Consider the following 20,186-nt stretch of genomic DNA (forward strand, 5'->3'; position numbering starts at 1 on the left):
CCCTGACCGGAATCGAACCCGGGACCCTTGAGTCCGCAGGCCGACTCTCTAGCCATTGAGCCAAACCGGCTAGGGCAATATACATAATTATTAATAACGAATGACGTTAGCTAACGACTGACTACTATAATCATGTTGCATTCATTTCCCTTATGCGACTTACGCGCAGGCGCACCATTATCTCTCTGCTGATACTAGCAGCAAATATTTTAGCAGCCAATTACTATGTCATTAGTCTTGGACTGACTTGTTTTCTGTGTGCAACAGGAAATATTTTGCTTTTGGAGAACAAGAAAAATAGGTTTATTTGCGTTACGCTAATTAATTTGTGCAGTTATTCAGTGTCTGGTAAGTTAATGTTTAAGAAAAAAATATTAATTTTTATTAAAATGTTCTATTTTTTATGTTAACGATTACTCATTTATTTCAGCCCTTTGTATTCAGCATGTCTCTATCAAAATAAACCTACGTTTCTATGAAAATAGAAGCTTGTTTTTTTGCGGCCCACATAAACTTAAACCTTGTTTATTTGGCCCGTGTTAGCCTTTGAGTTTGACATGCTTGCACTAGGGCTTTTTTTTAATTTAATGTTTTTATTGATTTTAGAGAGGAAGGGAGAGGGAGAGAAACATCGATTGGCTGCTTCCTGCACACCCCCTCCTAGGGACTGAGCCTGCAACCCAGGCATGTGTCCTGTCCAGAATCGAACCAGTGACCTCTTGGTGTATAGAACGATGTCCAACCAACCGAGCCACAACTGTCAGGGTGACAGACTTTTAACATATAGGTTACAATGCCTACAATATTCCAGACACTCTGAGCAATTCACTCCACTCACCCACTGCCATCATTTCCCATCTATACTACAATAGACTGGGGTCTCTCACATTCATACCTTGCTTGCTTCTATCTAGTCTCCATACAGCAACAAGAATGATTTTTTAAAAATAAAGTTCTGATCCCATCTTGCTCTTAAAACCTCCTAATGACTTTCGATTCTTTCTCAGGTGGCTCTTCCACTGGCATTCAGCATTCCTGCTTTACTGGGCTTTTTCTTTAGCTTCATTCTCTCCCTTCTCAGGCCTTTGGAAATACTGCTCCTTTTGCCTCAAAAATTTGCCCTATTTAACTCCTTCATTCTTCTCGAATCAACTAAAACATCACTTCTGCAGAGAACTTGTCCCTTCTTGTTCCCTGTGTGCCCATTAGACTGAGAATCATGAGAGGAGGTCCCATGTTTGTTGTTGTTCTTTGCTCTCTTCCCATTAACTATTGGCATATAAGAGCAGGGTCTCTGTAAATATATGAAAGAATAAGGAATACTATAGGTCAATGCAAGGAGATATCACCTCTCATTAGCTGTGCTTAGGCCAAAGTTTAAGACTTAACATTATAACTAGGTATTTAAATGAAATAGGTTTTATCTTACTAGGAGGATCAGAGAATAAAACATTAACAATAAATTGGTTGGTATTTTATCTAACTAATGCCGAGGCTTATCTCTACACTACTGTTCACTTTCACAATTGGCAAAGAATCTTATTTTCTAAGACCTCCCTAACTTTTTTTTATGCACTCAAAATACACACAAAGACAAGGGAAAACTTTTAATTATGTACAATTTTATAATGCAGATTATTAAATACAGAGAACAATGAACCCAAGATTTAGGATGTTGACTCAATACTAAAAACTGAAGCACATTATGGGCAGTAGAACATAGAGAATGGGTAGTATTTTCTCAATTTGGACATCCTGTGAAGTGATATATGTATCCACCTGATATAATCAATGCCCACAACTTTTATACCTAAAATCATCCTGAGTCACACTAGAAAATTAGTCTCATTCCTTTACAACCAGAACCGAATTTGACCTCTAAAATGTTTCATTGGATTTCATCCCAAAAGACTTTGGATGTTTTAAAACTTGAAAAACATCTACACAAGATGAAGAGATGTGATCACAAAGAATATTTAAAACATTAAACTACTAATTCTAAAGGTCATTCCAAAACAAAAATTTTAATTATCTTGCACATTCTTGGAAAAAGTGTCCATACAACATTCTTTTGGATACAAAAGTGTTGTAACTTTTTTTTAATTGATTTTAGAGAGAGGGAGGGAGAGGGAGACAGAGAAACATTGCGTGAAAGTGAAACATCCATCAATTGCCTCCTGTACACACCCAGACTGGGGATCAAACCTGCAACCTGCGTATGTGCCCTGACCAGAATTGAACCCGTGACCCTTCAGTGCACTGGACGATGCTCCATCCAACTGAGCTACACCAGCCAGGGAAGTGTTGTTACTTTTAGAAAAACAACCAAGTGCTCTTCAGTCAGGCAATTATCCTCAAAGGCAACAGGCAGATATCACCAGCCTAGATTGCCACGCAATCACCATGCGCTGGAGCATTCTTTCCATGTCTCTCCTCTAGAGCACCTTGTGGCACAAAGATGCATAAGGTCACTGACAAGATTTAGAACCATGTGCAGTAGGCAGGTTTTGTAACTGAAGCTTGAGCAGTTTTCGAGCTGGTGAAGAATCTAATTGTTGCGCACTTCTCTTGCCTACACAGGAAAGGAGCCAAAAAATAAATTTCAATTGAATTCAAATGAGATTTATTGCAAACTTACTGCATGAACACTGTGCCAGACTAAAGGGCATTACAATGACAAATAAGAATCTCCGTTCTCAAGGAGATGACAGCTGGTAGGAAAGCCAGCTATAACTACAACCAAAATACAGTGTAATAAAAAAATGAAGGTATGTATAGCCATAATTTAGGGCTGGAGTAAGTAAGGGCAGTGTCAGTGAATTTTTGAGGAATGAACAGGGGAAAAAAGGCAATGGTATTTCTTAAATCTCAGATTTACTAAAACAAGATGGTTTGTGGGAATTTAATTCTTAGTCTACTGTGTTTCTGTGGAATTTCCCATCAACTACGAGTACCCACAACATAATAGTTACTGTGAAAGGGGAGGAGGGGGAACAAACCACTTGATGTGGTCTTACCCTCTGAGACCACGTGCTAAGCAAGGGCAGTTTAAATCTGAAAGGTTATCCCTCTAGTCCAGTGGTTCTCAACCTTTCTAATGCCACGACCCTTTAGTACAGTTCCTCATGTTGTGGTGACCCCCAACCATAAAATTATTTTCGTTGCTACTTCATAACTAATTTTGCTACTGTTATGAAGAGTAATGTAAATATCTGTGTTTTCAGATGGTCTTAGGTGACCCTGCTAGCGGTTCTCAACCTGTGGTCGACCCAAAGGTTGAGAAACGCTGCTGTAGAGCCTAAGACCATCGGAAAACACAGATATTTTCATTACTCTTCATAGCAGTAGCAAAATTAGTTATGAAGTAGCAACGAAAATAATTTTATGGTTGGGGGTCACCACAACATGAGGAACTGTATTAAGGGTCGCGGCATTAGAAAGGTTGAGAACCACTGCTCTAGTCCCCTCAAGAGATACTTACTGAGTTGTACTGACATCTTCTGGAAGCACTGAGTACTTTCGTCCATAAAGGCATGCAGCTGCTTCACTGATCCTTGCAATTCGTCCATCTGCAGAGGAAAGACAGCTATGAGCTGTAAGGGTCCACGGCTTCTTTGATGTTCCCTCAAACACACCAGGCAAGTCCCGCTTGGGAGCCTTGCTTTTGTTGTTCTTTCAACCTGGAATGCTTATGTCAGACATTTTCTGTTTGCTCCTCCAGATCCACACTCCACTCCTCCACACTGTTCTATGCCCCAGAAGGCTGACCGAGATAACCTCTAACAGGATCCCATGTCCTCTGAGTTCTGGGTGGGCTTGGTCCAGAGGGAGCCCAAGTAGGGGGGAAGCTGAATGAGGTCTGCGTATTTTTGCCCAGGCCTGCTCTGGAAAGGATCATTCTGAGTTAGCTGTGTCTCTTAACTGAAGGTCATGGCTCTCTCCAAACAGCCCACTATGTGACTTTCTCCACTCAGGTGCCACAGCAACTCTTCCTCCTCTCCTCCCACAGGCCTAGGGGTATTAAGAGCTCAGCTGCCCCACGTTCCTTCACTAACCCTTATGATTTCCCAATATCTACACTCTATACATAGCCCCTTATAAACTCTCCTTGAATTACACTTTACCAACTACTTCCTGCTGATACTTGGGATAATGAAATACTATTCTCCCAAATGTCCTCATGGCTCATTTCCTCATTTCTTTCCAGTCTCTGTTAAATGGCACTTTAGAGGGACTATCAACAACTGCTCTGTATAGTATCCTGCTTCCTCCTGTACACTGTCTCCCTTACTCTGCTTTATTAGCACTAATCACCACATATTGTTTGTTTCTTTTCATTGTCTCTCCATGCTTCACCAAGGTAGAGTTAAATATACTTACCTTATCTTATTAAACATATTCTCCAGGTCTTTTCATTTCCAAGGATGAGAAGGTAGCAAAGCTGGATAACTCAACCAAATATAAACATGAGCCAACTCACCACCAATTCCATACAATCAAAGACTTTGTTCTGGCTCTGTAATATTTTCTGGTAATCAGGCTTTGTATTAAGGACTTCATTCTGGGAAGACCCAAGATATGCTGTAGGTTCAACTTCAGTCATTTTTGTTTCAGTTGATCCTCTAAAAAAAAGAGGGGAGCCTTTATAGAATTTTTAAAATCACTCTCTGGGGAAAATAATGAAAGATCACCTAGGGAAAGCCTCCAATAAAACTTCATTAACCTGAAACAATATTCTTCTTATTAACAGTGGAGTCCAAAGCCATTATCTGGTATTAATTTTTTTAATAAAGAAAATTTGATTTTATTAATTTTTAGAGAGAGAGGAAGGGAGGGAACGATAGAAACGATAAAAGAGGAACATCCACATCAATCAGCTGCCTCCTGCATGCCCAACTGCTGGGGATTGAGCCAGCAACCCAGGCATGTGCCCTGACCAGGAATTGAACCTGCGATCTCCTGGTGCATGGGTCAACACCCAAACACTAAGCCACAACGGTCAGGCCAGTATTAATTTTTTTTTTTGGAGGAAAAATTAAACCTTATTTATTTTTAATTTAAATTCTTTACTGTTTAAAGTATTACATATGTCTCCTTTTCCACCCCATTGACCTCTCCCTGACGGTTCCCAACCCCCAAACCTTATTTATTTTTTAAAGCCAGACCCCTGGGAAAATATATCTCAGTCCTGAAACAGCAAACAGACAGTCTATATTATCATTTCAAGTAATAAGTTGGTAAAAAGACAACAAGGTCCTTACCAAAATTGTAAGGTGCTAGAGCTGGGGTAGGAATACTGCAGGCCCAAGGCAAAAGTGGTATTTGGTAATGGGGGGTTGCCCCTCTTTTGCTCTAATGAAGCAACAATTCACCCCTGAGTTGATTACTTTTTCTCCTTTAACCTTCCTGTTGCTAAAAGATCATCTTAGTAACGCTCTGTTATTTGAGGGGACTAAGTAAGCAATACTGGGTTTAGGTTTCATTCCTGAAAACCAGGTTTTTCTTAAATCCAGTACTTCATAACTCTTTTTTTTTAATACTAGGGGCCCAGTGCACAAATTCATGCACCTTGAAAAGAACTGGTAGGCACAGGGGCGGGTCTCAGCCCATCCTCTGTGCCCCTGGCTGGCCCCTCCTGCCACAGCTCCCAGTCCCATCTGCCAGCAGCCCCGTTTCTGTCATTGCTCTCACGCACTGATGGCGCCGGCCCTGGCCCCACTCATACCCGCTGAAGGCACAGAGTGATTGGGGCTGACACCAGCAGCAGGTGCGAGTGGGGCCGGTGCTGTCAGCGGGTGTGAGCGGCAGCTGCTGCCCTGATCGCCCCTCAGGAGCAGGGGGAGGTGGAGAAGCCCTCAGGGGTTATCAGAGCTGGAAGCTGCTGCTTGCATCCACTGATGGTGCCGAGCGATCAATCGGGACTGGCGCCGGGCACTGGCAGTGGGTACGAGTGGCGGCTCCATCACCCGTAGTGGGTGCGAGTGGGGCCATCGCCAGCAGTGGGTGTGAGAGGTGGCTGCTGGCCCCAATCTTCCCTCAGGAGCAGGGGAAGGTGAAGCCCTCAGGGGTGATTGGGGCTGGCAGCTTCCACTCACACTGATGGTGCCGAGTGACTGGGGTCAGTGCTGGGCACCAGCAGTGGGTGTGAGTGGTGGGACCAGTGCCAGCAGCAGGTGTGAGTGCCGGGCAGGACTGTGGCGTGCGGGAGCAAAGAATTTTCAGTAACCACCAGAGGCTTTCCCTGATGACAGCGACCAGTGACCCGACTAGGTCTTGCACCCTCGCCCACCTGCTCCACTATCCTGCCGTGGCCAATGCCCACCATGTTCTGAGCACTCCCCCTTGTGGTCAGTGCATGTCACAGCAACCAGTTGTTCAACTGTTCAGTTGTTCCAGTTGTTCTGCCGTTAGGTCTATTTGCATATTAGCCTTTTATTATATAGGATATTTTATTGATTTTTTTACAGAGAGGAAGGGAGAGGGATAGAGAGCTAGAAACATCGATGAGAGAGAAACATTGATCAGCTGCCTCCTGCACACACCTCCTACTGGGGATGTGCCCGCAACCAAGGTACATGCCCTTGACCGGAATCGAATCTGGGACCCTTCAGTCCACAGGCCGATGCTCTATCCATTGAGCCAAACCAGTTAGGGCTACTTCATATCTATTAATGAAGCAGCCAACAGTTCCTCCTTCACTATTCATTCCTGATATTGGTATATGGCACAATCAAAACCCCCTTTTCCTTCAAGATAGAGTACCACTGTAAGATTGTCCTGTCACTCCACTGCAGACAAGCTTAGGGCCCATCATGACAGTCAGTGAGAAGGAAGGTCTGCTCCCATACCCAGGGTAACATTGCCTCTCATGTTTCTGTATGGTCTCCGAGCTGGAAGATGTACTGTGTGAGCACTTAAGAAGTGCACATCCACATTTTGGGCAGAAACGGATATCCAAAGAAACCTTTTCAAGTTTTTATCCAAACTACCTCCCCCAACTCCACATCCTAAATCAACTTTATGCCCTTGCATATAAAACAAAACCAAGCAAAACAAATACGCAGAAACCATTTTTTCCACTTCTAAATTAGTAAGTTCATGGATTTTGTTTCACAGCTTATGGAAAATGGTGTGGTAATGCTTCTGGTAAACAGGAGGTTGCAACAAACAGAAACACCTCTCCTCAGATTCTACTAGATCACTGGCAGGCTAGAGGAAACTGTCAGCCTGTTGGTACCTCAGAGGGCTCTAGCTTGATCTGAGAGAAATGCTTATTGCTAGGATAAGCTTTTGCCACATAAAATTTAAGCTATCAAAAACTCTCTGACCTAAATTTTAGCACCAGTTTTTCCCATTTCACTTTCTTGGATTAAAACATAAAAGAACCGGTGTCCAGAGGCAAGAGACACATGCTTTAAACTTGCTGCCATCCTTAATTTCTTCATCTATAAACTTTGCTTAAAAGACCAAAATTCTCATTCTTCATTTTAAATAAATTCTTGCCCTCAGCCTCAATGGACAATGGCAAAGACTTCTCTATCTAAATGGATGAGAGAGACTCCTTCATCTTCTTGGTCATGGTTGGAATGAAGTTCATATGGTTATCCACACACTTGGTCACACAACTCTCCAGCTGCCGCTTCACCTGACGCTCTTTACTCCCTGCATCTATTGAATCTTTGGCTTTGTCGTTGCAATGCATAGTGCACCAGGCCAGGCGGTCCCGGAACTTCTCCAAACGCTGGTAACCAGGGCCTGAGCTTGAGCCAAAGATGCGTGGAAACACTCCATGCACCGGTGCACCTGCTGCATGGACATGGCTGTCCTCACAACAGCCAGCACTGCACCGAACATGAGGCCCTGAATCTTCCGGATATTCTCTTTCCAGACTCTTCACCATGGTGTCCACCACCTCCTGCACCCAAAGCTGCTACAGGTCCGCCTTGGCAACCCTGTGCTGCACTGCGCCTCGATGGCGTCTACATGGACTCCATTAAATCTTTTACACCACTGGACTCCAGGAAATGATAGAAGCTTCATGTCAGTTAATCCCATTTAACAGTAAGGTCCTTTTACAAAGAGAACTACTGTTGGGGTAAAGTAAAGCCAAAGCTTGCTATCCTTAAGTCAATGTCTATGATCTTTCACCAAAAAAATGCTAGGACACCTCAATTATCTAAAATAACTGAATATAATGGAGAGTTCATGAAAACTGATGACTCTTTAATAAGTGCAACTACTACAATTTACTGAATGCCAGACATTGCTAAGCACTTTCCATTTAATCTCATTTAACACTCACAATAACTGAATGAGATAGGTACTAATATTATCTCCATTTTTTAAAAGATATTTTTTATTATTGATTTCAGAGAGGGAGGGAGAGGGAGAGGGAGATAGAAACATCAATGACAAGAAAAAAATCATTGATTGGCTGCCTCCTGCACGCCCCACACTGGGGATCCAGCCTGCAACCCAGGCATGTGCCCTGACTGGGAATCAAACCGTGACCTCCTGGTTCATAGGTCAAAGCTCAACCACTGAGCCACATCAGTTGGGCTGATCTCCATTTTTAAAGGAGGAACTTCAGGCTTCGAGGTTAAGTGGCTTGCCCAATACCACACAATGAAGCAGTGTTAGGGTTTGACAGAAGCAGTCTGCTTCCAGAAGCATTCCTCTTAACCAATAGGCATGCCCCATCAAAACTGTTTATTCTGAAACTGCCATATCTTATACATGATGTCTTCATAAAGAGAACATGTCAGGGCTGAATGAAGTAACTGATAACCATCAATGCCTGCATTGGGGAAGTTTTTCAAACCGTATTCCTCAAAGCACCTCTCTACTAAGAGGCCACTTTTGCAATTAGAGTTTTAGCTACCATTTTATAGTTAGGTTCCTTCCTAAGATTCTGTTTGGAAAAAAAAGCTTAAAAATCACTAGCTTAGATGGCCAACTAAATAAAAACCTAGCACTTTCCCACTTTGTTGTGCCTTTAAGACCCAGACAAAGATCCTCTCTTTCCATCACCCCCTTTCATGTCTTTGCATTTCCACAAAGGCCTTGGCCAGGGTTCTCTCCCACACCTGCAGCTCAGAGGCCATGTGCCCACTAAAGTCCCCTGACTAATGTTTTTGGCCCAGCCCAGGATTCTAGGTAAAAGGAAGAGATGTGTCTGTCTCCACCAGGATGTAGAATGGCAGCCAAAGACACAGAACACAGGCAACTCTGTTGACTGAACATAGTGATGCCAACTCCCTTCCTTTCCTTGACTCTCCATTTAAGGTCAGAGAGTGCTAATAAATATTTTACAGCGCTTTGATGAGTTGATTAGCCTATGAGATAAGATTCGTCATTCAATTTGTGTTAATGAAACTAAAATCCATTCAAATCAAACTCCACAAAGTGAAAAGATAGCTTCTGAATTCCAGTTGTAGATCTAACCTGGATAAGATCTCCTCAGCCTCCTTCTGATAGTGCAGCAAGAGCTGATCCCAAGTCTGACGTTCTAAGGAAAACCTATAGGATCAGAAAAAAAATTCTGTTAATTTTTTATTATCTCATTTTGAATCACTCAGGGCACCAATAGTACATTAGGTATCTACTGTGGTTCTAAGATGTGAATAAAAAGGCCATTAAAGAATTAGAAACCATGACTGATTTAGAGGATATTATTTTAATAAAATCAAACACACGTTCTTAAAATGAAATTAACATCCTTATTCCCTAGACTACATTCTATGAAATTGGCCATAAGCACAGTCCATAAGACCCCAAAATGCAGCTAACTTCTAGTGTTGCTACACTAGTATTGACACTCAGAACAGGATGTTTATTATTCATTTTTCCAAGTTTAATTATTTTCCCCAACTGAACTTATATTTTTTCAACAAAGGTTCATTCATTTTCACTTACTTTGTTATGTATTCCTTCATCTCAGCCACCGATGCTTCCAGAGACAAATCTGATGCTTTTCTGGAATACAGATAGCATTGTGTGATAAACACAAATCTTTCAAGAACACTTGCTTTTAATATGATAACTTACATAATTTCAAAGGCAATAAAACATGTTCAGAATTTATCTTTTGCCCTGGCTGGTGTGGCTTAATTGGTTGAGCATTGTCCTATGTACCAAAAGGTCGCAGGTTCGATTCCCAGTCAGGACATGTGCCCAAATTGTGGGTTCAGTCCCTGGTTGGGGTGTGTTTGGGAGGCAACCAACCTATGTTTCTCTTTCACATCAATGTTCTCTCTCTGTCTCTCTCTCCCATTCTTTCTCTAAAAATGAAAAAAAAAAAAAAAAAGAATTTATCTTTTGCCTGGCTGGTGTGGATCAGTGGTTGAGTGTCAACATATGAACCAGGAAGTTAAGGTTCAATACCTGGTCAGGGCACATGCCCGGGTTGCGGGCTCAATCCCCAGTAAGGAGCATGCAGGAAGCAGTCAATCAATGATTTTCTCTCATCACTGATGTTTCTATCCCTCTCCCCGCTCTCTGAAATCAATAAAAAAATAAAAGTATTTTTTTAAAGTTCAAATCTTTAAAAATAAAGTAAAATAAAGATATTATATTAGCTGAAACCGGTTTGGCTCAGTGGATAAAGCGTCGGCCTGCGGACTGAAAGGTCCCAGGTTCAATTCCAGTCAAGGGCATGTACCTTGGTTGCGGGCACATCCCCAGTAGGGGGTGTGCAGGAAGCAGCTGATCGATGTTTCTCTCTCATCGATGTTTCTAACTCTCTATCCCTCTCCCTTCCTCTCTGTAAAAAATCAATAAAATATATTTAAAAAAAAGATGTTATATTAAAAAAATTTATCTTTCAAAAATATTTATTTCTTAGCCTCTCACTTTTATACTAGATCTCTTCATCTTTTCTCTCTCTCATCAATTCCAATTCACACATGGCCAGAAGAACCTTTCTTAAAATATTCCTTTAATTTTTCCTTGCTTAAAAAGTCTGTGACCCTCTACTGCATTCAGAAGAAAAGCAAAACCTCCTTAATCTGGCACTTAAGGATCTCTGTTCTCGCTCCATCCAGCTCATTAACTTTGATTCCTACTGTTACCTTTTATCTATTCTGTCCCATATAATCTCACTCACCCTGACCCTGAATATCTGGGGTTTTCAATCTCTAAACTTCTGTTCACATCAGTTTTTAGTGTCTTTCCCTTCCACCAATAAAAACCTCAACATTTTTAAGGCCCAACAATACTTTTTCATATTACTGTCTTGTCTTCCTCCTTAAACGGAAGCTATCGCTGTACTGGGGACTTACACCAATGGCTCAGCACAGCTGAGTGACTAATCCTAATGCAAAGCACTGAAAATTCCAAAATTTTGCAGATGTACTTGGTACTCTAACTGACAAAAACAAATGAATTGTTCTACCTTTCAGTTTTTCTACACAGCCTCTATCAATGCTGGCTGAGATGCAACAGCTTACGGCTTAAATACACTGCATTAAAAGAGACACTATGTTAAGCCAAATTTTGTTTTTAGCACTCAAAAAGCCTTTGTTTTTATTTAGCTTTCTGATTCTGTGCTTGTGCCTTCAACACTTTCACAACGATTTTCTGCTCCTCAATAAGGAAAGCACACTTGATCCTGTCACAGGCAGATTTAGCACACATGGATTCACCATAAGCCCTGCTGACATGTTTTTTCGTTTTGGACAACCTCATTAGAACTTTAGTTCTCATAGCACGAGCTCCACAAAGTTGCCTGGGCTCACGCCATGTGCAGATTTTGGTGCTTTCCCAACCTTCTTGGTATAAAGGTAAACAATGTCTCGGGGTTGGGACAGCCTAGTTTTGTTAGAGGCTGTATTGGAGAACCATCTCTGGTGGTATGTCAAAAGCTGGACCATTCTGAATGCCTAAAGACTCCATCCCCAGAAGAATGAGTCAAAATATGTTTCATTACCCGAATACCAATGTTAAATTTAAGGATAGGTGGAAAAGTAGACCTCTGCAAAGTCAAAACTAAAAAGTTTATGATGTAAGCCCTAGTGACATGATTTATTACAGGGCAGGGCTCCACTCATATAGAGGAACAACAAGTTTAGGGGTGAGATTTCTAAATTCTCTTAATATTCTTGCTTGTAAACAGCTAAAGAACACAAGTTTACAGTGGAACCTCAGTTCTCCAACTTAATTTGTTCTGAAAGGTTGTTCAAGAAGTCATTTAGTCAAAAACCAAAAATTTTTTTCATCCAGGTGGAGGGTTGGGGTGGGCTAGAAGGGGTCAATGGGGAAAAAAAGAGGACATCTGTAATACTTTCAACAATAAAGATTTAAAAAACTGTTTTTAATTATTCCCTATTTTAACCTTTTTTAAATATACAGTACCTGTCTAATGTACTGTTTTTCTGTTTGTTTATTTGTTTGTTTTAAGCCTCACCCGAGGATATTTTTCCACTGATTTTTAGAGAGAGTGGAAGGGAGGGAGAGAGGCACAGAGAGAAAAAGAAACATCAATGTGAGAGATACGCATGGATTGGTTGCCTCCCGCATGTGCCCTGAAGTACGTGCCCTTGACTGGAATCTACCTGGGACCCTTTGGTCCGAAGGCTCGAACAACTTGTTAGAGAACCAAATTGTTTAAGATGGGAGACATTAGGAACTGAGGTTTGGCTGTTGCATGGCTAGCAAAAATTTGAAGAATGCTTTTCCTTTCACCTTTCCATAGCTGGTTCCTTCTCCCCATTCAGGTCTAATAGGTCTCAATTCAAAGGTGAATTCAGGAGAGGTCTAGCTAACCTACCCCTTCAAGTCACTATTATTGACTTCTTAGATCACTATCTTAAATCATTATATTTGTTTGACTGTATCTCCTATTAAAGTATATCAGAACAAAATACCTTGTTTGACTTAGTTATTTATCACTATTATCTCCAGCATCTAGAAGAGCCTGGTATGCAGAAGATGCTGAATAAATGCTTGATGAATGAATGAAAAACTGTCTAATTATAATAAAAAGCCTTAATTCAATTATAATTTAGGACAGAAGGGCAATTGAACTTACCCCTCTGAATCTTCAAAACATTTCTGTAGAGTTCCATTACTTTCCAGTCTGTCTGCAAAATGTTTTAATTCTTCAGAAAGAGAAGATGCTAGAGAGAATAAAATTACATGTTATAAACAGAATATAAATTTTCACAGGAAGCCAACCTGGATGGAATTGGAGAACATTATGCTGAGTGAAATAAGCTAGTCAATGAAAGAAAAATACCACATGATCTCACTGATTTATGGATAATAAAGAACATTATAAACTGTTGAACAAAAAGATAGATACAGAGGCAGTAAAGCATCAAACAGTCTGTCAAATTACAGCAGGAAGGTTAGGGAGAGGTGGGGAAGATAAGAGATCAACCGAAGGACTTGTATGCATGCATATAAGCATAACCAATGGACGCAAAACTCTGGGGGGTGAGGGCATATATATGGGAGTGGGGTGGGGGGGGGCAAGGGTAAGATATGTACACATATAATACCTTAATAAAAAAAATTAAAAAAAATTTTTTTTCACAGGAAGCTGCTGACAAAGACCTAACACACTTAAGGTAGTCTCAGTGCTAGGGTCCCGTCACATTCTGACACTCTCATCTATTCAAAAAAGTGGTATAAATATGCAGAAAGATTGTATCTTTTTTTGGGGGGTAGATATAGATAAAATGTAAGACAATTCTTCTTTATGACATTTATTGATAGTGTTTTTTAGATCTGACTGGTAAAAAAGCAGTTAAAAAGATATATTTGCACTGACATTTCATTCTTTTCAAGAGATTTGAACTGCTGGTGCTGAAAGGAAATATATCACAGAAGTCAGGCAATAGGAAAGAGTGTTATAAAAATGTTGAAGGCAAATAAAGCATTATAAGCATAAGGTAAAAACAGTTCTCTGCTTATACCTGGAAGAGTCCACAATTACATTCAGGTGAAGAATAAGAAAGGAAAAGGATGTTAAATAGCTATCAAGATAACCTTGACATATCTACTCTAATTATGGTCCAATTCTGAGATAAATTTAATTAACAAGTAAGTCTGAGTTCATGTATTTTCTTGGTTTTTAAAGTGGGTAACATTGAGTATTTTGACTCTGGATGATTGTGTAATTACTGTAAGGAAAACAGCTACTTCCTAGATAGCTGAAAACTGACTCCTGGGAAAGAATATTAGTAACTTATATCACTGATGAACAGCTAATTTCCTTAACATATAGAGTTTCTACAAATCAGTATAAGCACCACATGCCAACTTTAAAAAATGAACGAAGGATATAAACAGAAAATGAAGCACCTATAGTTCTAAATAATATTTTAAAATGTTTATCCTCTTTGAAAAACAAACAGATTAAAATTACAAAATACCTTTTATCATCTGTAAAACATCTGAACTGTTTGATAAAACTGTATTGGTAAATGTGAAAAAACAGATATGCAAACAAATATATTTGCATATTTGCTGGTGAGAGAATAAAATGAAACCTTTCTGGAAGGCAATCTGGTAATTTTTATCATTTTGTTTGACCTATTTTATTGCAACTCTAGAAATTTATTTTTACTTGTATATGTGCCAAAAGGCATGTGTAAAAAGGTATTTGACCTGGCTGGTGTGGCTCAGTTGACTGGAGCATTGTCCTGTATACCAAAAAGTCAGGGGTTCAATTCCCAGTCAGGATACATGCCCAGATTGTGAGCTCAATCCCTGGTCAGGGTGCATGAGGTAGCCAATTGAAATTTCTCTCTCTAAAATCAATTTAAAAACATATCCTCAAGTGAGGATTAGAGAAAACAAAAAAGTATCCATTAACCTATTCATTGTAATAGCAAAAGACTGAAAACCCTAGAAGCCCACAATAAGAAACTGGTTAAATAAAATATGGTACATTTATAAAATGGAATATCATGTGGCTACTAAAGTGTCAAGACAGCTCTACATGTGCAGTATGGAATAATCTTACCTAATAATAGACAAACATGTAAATTGACTGTACCTCTGCTACGCCCACAGCCAATCAGGAGTGAGTATGCAAATTAACCTGCCATCTTTGTCCGGTTAATTTGCATAGGCAGGCAAGGAGCAGCCAGGCGGGATGCCAGCTATGCGGGGGAGGAGGTGCACGGAGGGAGCTACAGGAGCAGTGCTCCTGCTGGAAGTGAGGACTTGGCTCCTGGGCGGCCCAGGAGTGGGGACTTGGCGGCTCCAGGGCAGCCGGGAGCGAAGCCAGGGAAAGGAAGGCCTAATTCTTACACAAATATCGTGCAATGGGCCTCTAGTCTGCAATATAAACTATTAGGTTAAAAAAAAAAAGACAAGGAAAAGAACAGTGCAGATAGTATTACTTGATTTTAATGTATAATTGTTTGCAAATGCAGTATCTCTGCAATGATACACAAGAAACTGGTGGCTGTGATTGCCTCTGTGGAGAGGAGCTGCGACTATGGTTTGGAGTGGAGGGCAGGCTTACCTTCTGAACTTCATTAGCATATATTATTATTATTTTCTTAACCCTCACCTGAGGATATGTTTTTATTGATTTTAGAGAGAGAGGAAGGGAGAGAGAAACATCGATCGGTTGCCTCCAATGTGCGCCCCAACTGGGAATCAAACCTGCAACCTTTTGGTGTATGGGATGATGCTCCAACCAACTGAGCCACCCTACTAGGGCAGCATATATATATATTTTAATGCCATTCCAAGGGGGGCTGGTTTTGTAAGGTAGCAGCTCCTGTAAATGGGGATCCTAAAAGTGGGGCTTCAACTGACTTTAACAGAAGGTACAGTTCAAGGTCAAAGCTCACTTGCCTGTTCTTAGCAACTTACCTTTGGCTCTAAAACTTTCAAGACTGAAGCCCTCAGTGCCCTTTAGGAAAGGTTCAAGTTTCTGAACAGAGAACTAAATAAAGAAAAGCATTTTTAGTACAACAACCAAGATTTTCCAGGCCAGTCCCAACAAAGCTCATATAATTTTCCATGCTTAATAAATGTGAAATAAACATGATTTAATTTTCATACCTAAGATTTTTCATATAACAAATAAATAGATCAGGATAAAACTATGTTGGTAAGACTATACATTTTGATTTTTGGTTTGAGAAAAAAATGGTCATTTAATTCACACAAATTGAATTGCTTATCTAAACTAATCATCAACTAGTCATATAATACTGACTTAGTATGTAGTCAGACCTCCAATGTCTGTTTGAACTTAGATTTTGACCTATTCCTACTTTATATTACCATTATTCCCTGTCATTTGCTGCCAATGGCAAGAGATATTAGATTGGGGAAATCTCTCACTCTTAGCTGCTCAGTTAGCAGCAACAGTACCAATGGGATAGAGAGCCTAGTCCAGACAAAATCAGCTGCTAGGATTATATCTGGCTTTTAAATTAATCCAAACTAGAGAGAAACACCTTTTAATTTTAACAGATGTATTACAGTTTTGATCTCTCTTTGGGTCTCTCACAGCAACAGCTTAAAAAAAGCATTTCCCAGTCCCGAGAATCTCACCTGGAAACTGGAAAGCAGGAGAGAGCCAAGCCGTTTGCTTTCTGCTAGGTCGACGCTGATGGATCTGCTGAGCTCTAACATAAAATATCAATTTAAGGAGTGGTATACTCACAATTATCAAAATAAAAAACCTGAAAAATTTCCTCTCTCTTGATGCAGTCCATTTTAAGGCAAGAATGCTCAAGCAGCCTTCTTTATTTAAGGGAGAATTCATATATAGTCACATCTGATTTTTTTCAGGATCACCGAGGAATGAAATTTACCCATTTGTGCATTCTAGCTTTAAAAAGTTATAAGAACCTTATATGTATTACATTAAAACCTTGTCTTATTAAACAAGATAGGTAAATAATTTTTTTTTTTGCCGAAACCGGTTTGGCTCAGTGGATAGAGCATCCGCCTGCGGACTGAAAGGTCCCGGGTTCGATTCCGGTCAGGGGCACGTACCTTGGTTGCGGGCACATCCCCAGTGGGGGGTGTGCTGGAGGCAGCTGATTGATGTTTCTCTCTCATCGATGTTTCTAACTCTCTCTCTCCCTTCCTCTCTGTAAAAATCAATAAAATATATATTAAAAAAATAGTAATTTTTTTTGATGTCTTATATTCACCATTCAAAGAAAGGAGATGGAAACATTTGAGCATTTTTATGACAGGTCCTGCAGTATGCTTTAAATACATTGTCTTAAGAGTCCTCTTATAAACTATGAGCTCCATTTTACAGATGGGGAAACTGAACCTCAGAGGAGAGATGACTTGTTTGAGGCCAGAAATTGGTGAAATAAGAATTCAATCCCAATTCTGCCACCAAAGCCTGTTTTCCCCAGTAATACCATGCTGTCTTCTACAATGAATTGATAACATTAATAGTAATTGGTTGAACATTTGTTATGTAAAAGGCTTTTATTAAACACTATACATACTTCTTTAAAACTTGAGGCAAATATCTTATCAATCCCATTTTACAGATGATGACATGGAGGCACAAAGACTAGGTAATAGGTAACTTGCCAAGGTCACATGGTGAGACAGCCTGAATTGGATGGGCATTTTACACAATTATGTCACTGAATCCTTAAACAAGTACAGGATGCAGACACTGTTTTTTCAATTATGCCCATTTGAAAACATGTTATTATATAGCAAAGGAAGTTTGCTTTGAGAATTTGAGAAATACATGTCCTTTCATCCTCTAACTTTAGCTGGTTGTATTTTTAAAGTTCTTTTGTCTCTTTTTTTTGATAACTTCTCACTGCTGTTAGTTAAAAAAAACACAGAATACCTTCTGCCTATAACCAAAGAAATCTGGCAAGTGGCCAGGAATAACAAGGAAATAATCTTATTACATCCGTGATTTTCTGTGATACAGAATTTTAGGTTCACATGCTCTGGAACAGAGATAAAGGTTGGGGTGACTTTAGGGAACTGATGCTTTCTTGGCACACCTATGAAATACATGAGCATAATTGGAGCAGCAGTTTTCTGATATGCTAAGTGGCTGTTTTTATCCTGTTTTCCTGTTAGACATAGGCCATCTGGAAGTGAGATAATATCTTTAAAATAATCACAACAGCTTAACTTTTGAGCTATTTACCATGTGCCAAGTATTGTGTTATAATCAATTCATTTTTTCCTCGTATAAATTTATAAAATAGATATTTTTTCATCCCATTTACTGATGAGGAACATAAGACAAAGGAGGTTTAAGTGAGCCGCTTAAGGTCAGTTTTTCCTGAAATGTGCTAGAGACTTTCCTTGTTAAATCTTGTACTTCAGTAAACTGAGGCTCAGAGAGGTGATGTGATTTACTCAGCCACATAGCTGATAAGTAGCAAAGTCAAGTCTGTCCCACTACACTCTTTCTGCCAAGTCAAGTCTGTCCCATTACGTTCTTTCTACCATACCTCACTGCCACATCTTATCTGAGCTGCAACGCCACGTCTTATGTGTGCAGCACCCCACCTGTGATGCCCTGATGAAAGGGAGGCAGTGACTTCCGCCTGTTGATTTCTTTCATACTTGCTCGCCGCCAGGATTGCCTTCTGTCTCGATGATGGGCAGACTGTTCTTGGGGAGACAAATGAAGAGATCTGGGCTGAAGTCCTTCCTCGTGGCTGAGATCACAACACTCCCCTTTTTTAGGGCTGCAACCAACGTGAATTCTTTCCTTTGAAACTCCTTGAGTCATCTCCAGGGAGGCAGACGATTTATTACACACTTCCACAGGATGGGCATTTGATTCCAATTGATGATCATGAGCCTTAGATGTCACTGGTTCCTCTTCTAGCACTTGTTATAAAAAAGTCAAAATATAAAATCAAACCCACAACTGAGTATTTGTGCAAAAAAGTGGAAATAGAAAATGTATGCCCCAGATCATGGAGACACTGAGGAAGTACCTGTGCAAATACATGAATATGTGATTCCAACTCCACCAAGAGCCAGGAAACCATTTGAGGATAGCTAAGAAACCTGAACCCAAGGTAAAAGGTACAAAACTCACCTTCTACAGTCTCGGATCTAGTCACTGAAGTCATCCTGGGTGGAGAACCCTAAAATAGGAAAATGAGGTGATCTGTTCTTCACACTTCAGCCCCAGTCTCACCGGGGTTTTACTACACAGGAATAGGCCTTGTACTTTCCAGCCTCTCTGAATTGCCCATCTCTTTCCCATGAAATTTACCTGGCAAGGCCCAGCCCAATGCCACCTCACCCACCACGTCCACAGAGACCATCAGCAGGGTTCATCATCTATTGTTCTGTATTTCTACAGAACCTATCACTAGAAATACTCATATCTCCCTTAACACATAACCTATTTTATTTCCCAATTATTTTGTGCTTAACTAGTCCCTAATTTCCTAACTCAGTTGATGGCATTATGACCTACATGTCTTCCAAACTAGAAAAATCACATTATCCTTTACCTTTTACTCTTAAAATTATCCAGATCTCAAATTCCATCCATTCTACCTCTAACAGCCTCTCTACATCTTTTTTTTTAATTAAATGCATTAGAGTAACATTGGTTAATGACACTATATAAGTTTCAGACACTATATAAGTTTATAATCCAACATCTGTATACTCCATTGTGTGCTCATTATCAGAAGTCATCTCCTTCTGTCACTATACAGGGTGGGGCAAAAGTAGGTTTACAGTTGTTAAAAAAAATAGTACAATAAATAGTACAAGAATAAACTCTGTTCTGCATATGCACAACTATAAACCTACTTTTGCTCCTCCCTTTATATTTGGACCCCCTTTACCCTTTGTCTTCTCCCCACCTCCCTTCTCCTCTCGTAACCACCACTCTTTTGCCTGCATCTATGTGAGTTTGTCTCTAAATCTTTTCTCCACTTCCACTTCCTAGTTTAGTTCAGGTCTCATAACCTTCCCCACCACCCACCCCATCCACCTAATAATCCTGTCCGCTGGTTTTCCTATATCCAGCACTGCTCCTCTCCTAGCCATTTTTTAGACAGCAGCAGCGATTTTTCCAATGCATTCAACATTTTTCATACGCTATTCTCAACCTACCCATTTCTGCTCTCCTGCTGCGCCCATATCCTGCCACCACGTTTGAATCTTTGCATATACAGCCTGTAAAACGTATTCATCCTTCCCAACCTAGCTCAAAAGCTAAGCTTTCACACCACTTCTCTTTC

General features: G+C 40.3%; 1 protein-coding gene and 2 pseudogenes across 1 annotated transcript; all 3 read right to left on the reverse strand.

The window, feature by feature from the left end:
- Nucleotides 1-1,599: 1,599 nt before the first annotated feature.
- On the reverse strand, nt 1,600-19,069 carry DSN1 (DSN1 component of MIS12 kinetochore complex). The gene is made up of 10 exons (XM_054723842.1): nt 19,022-19,069; nt 18,481-18,580; nt 16,522-16,595; nt 15,832-15,904; nt 13,028-13,115; nt 9,916-9,975; nt 9,445-9,519; nt 4,481-4,622; nt 3,482-3,569; nt 1,600-2,572 (listed from the first exon to the last, which is right to left on the reverse strand). Exons 2-10 carry the CDS (start codon nt 18,533-18,535, stop codon nt 2,469-2,471), a joined length of 759 nt encoding a protein of 252 aa, XP_054579817.1. The 5' UTR covers nt 18,536-18,580; nt 19,022-19,069; the 3' UTR covers nt 1,600-2,468.
- On the reverse strand, nt 7,541-9,104 carry LOC103293382 (protein FAM136A-like; annotated as a pseudogene).
- LOC103293317 (60S ribosomal protein L34-like) lies at nt 11,524-11,870 on the reverse strand (annotated as a pseudogene).
- Nucleotides 19,070-20,186: the final 1,117 nt, after the last annotated feature.

Source organism: Eptesicus fuscus, chromosome 12 (genome assembly GCF_027574615.1).
Source record: "Eptesicus fuscus isolate TK198812 chromosome 12, DD_ASM_mEF_20220401, whole genome shotgun sequence".
NCBI lineage: Eukaryota > Metazoa > Chordata > Mammalia > Chiroptera > Vespertilionidae > Eptesicus > Eptesicus fuscus.

Bases quoted from the DNA above. Each gene is read 5' to 3' on its own strand.
- DSN1 (XM_054723842.1), bottom strand. From the start codon at position 18,535: ATGAAAGAAATCAACAGGCGGAAGTCACTGCCTCCCTTTCATCAGGGC. The intron at 16,596-18,480 runs GTGGGGTGCTGC...ATTTTATGTTAG, and splicing joins CTTTCATCAGGGCATCACAG to AGCTCAGCAGATCCATCAGC. The intron at 9,976-13,027 runs GTAAGTTCAATT...TCTGTATTCCAG, and splicing joins TGTTTTGAAGATTCAGAGGG to AAAAGCATCAGATTTGTCTC.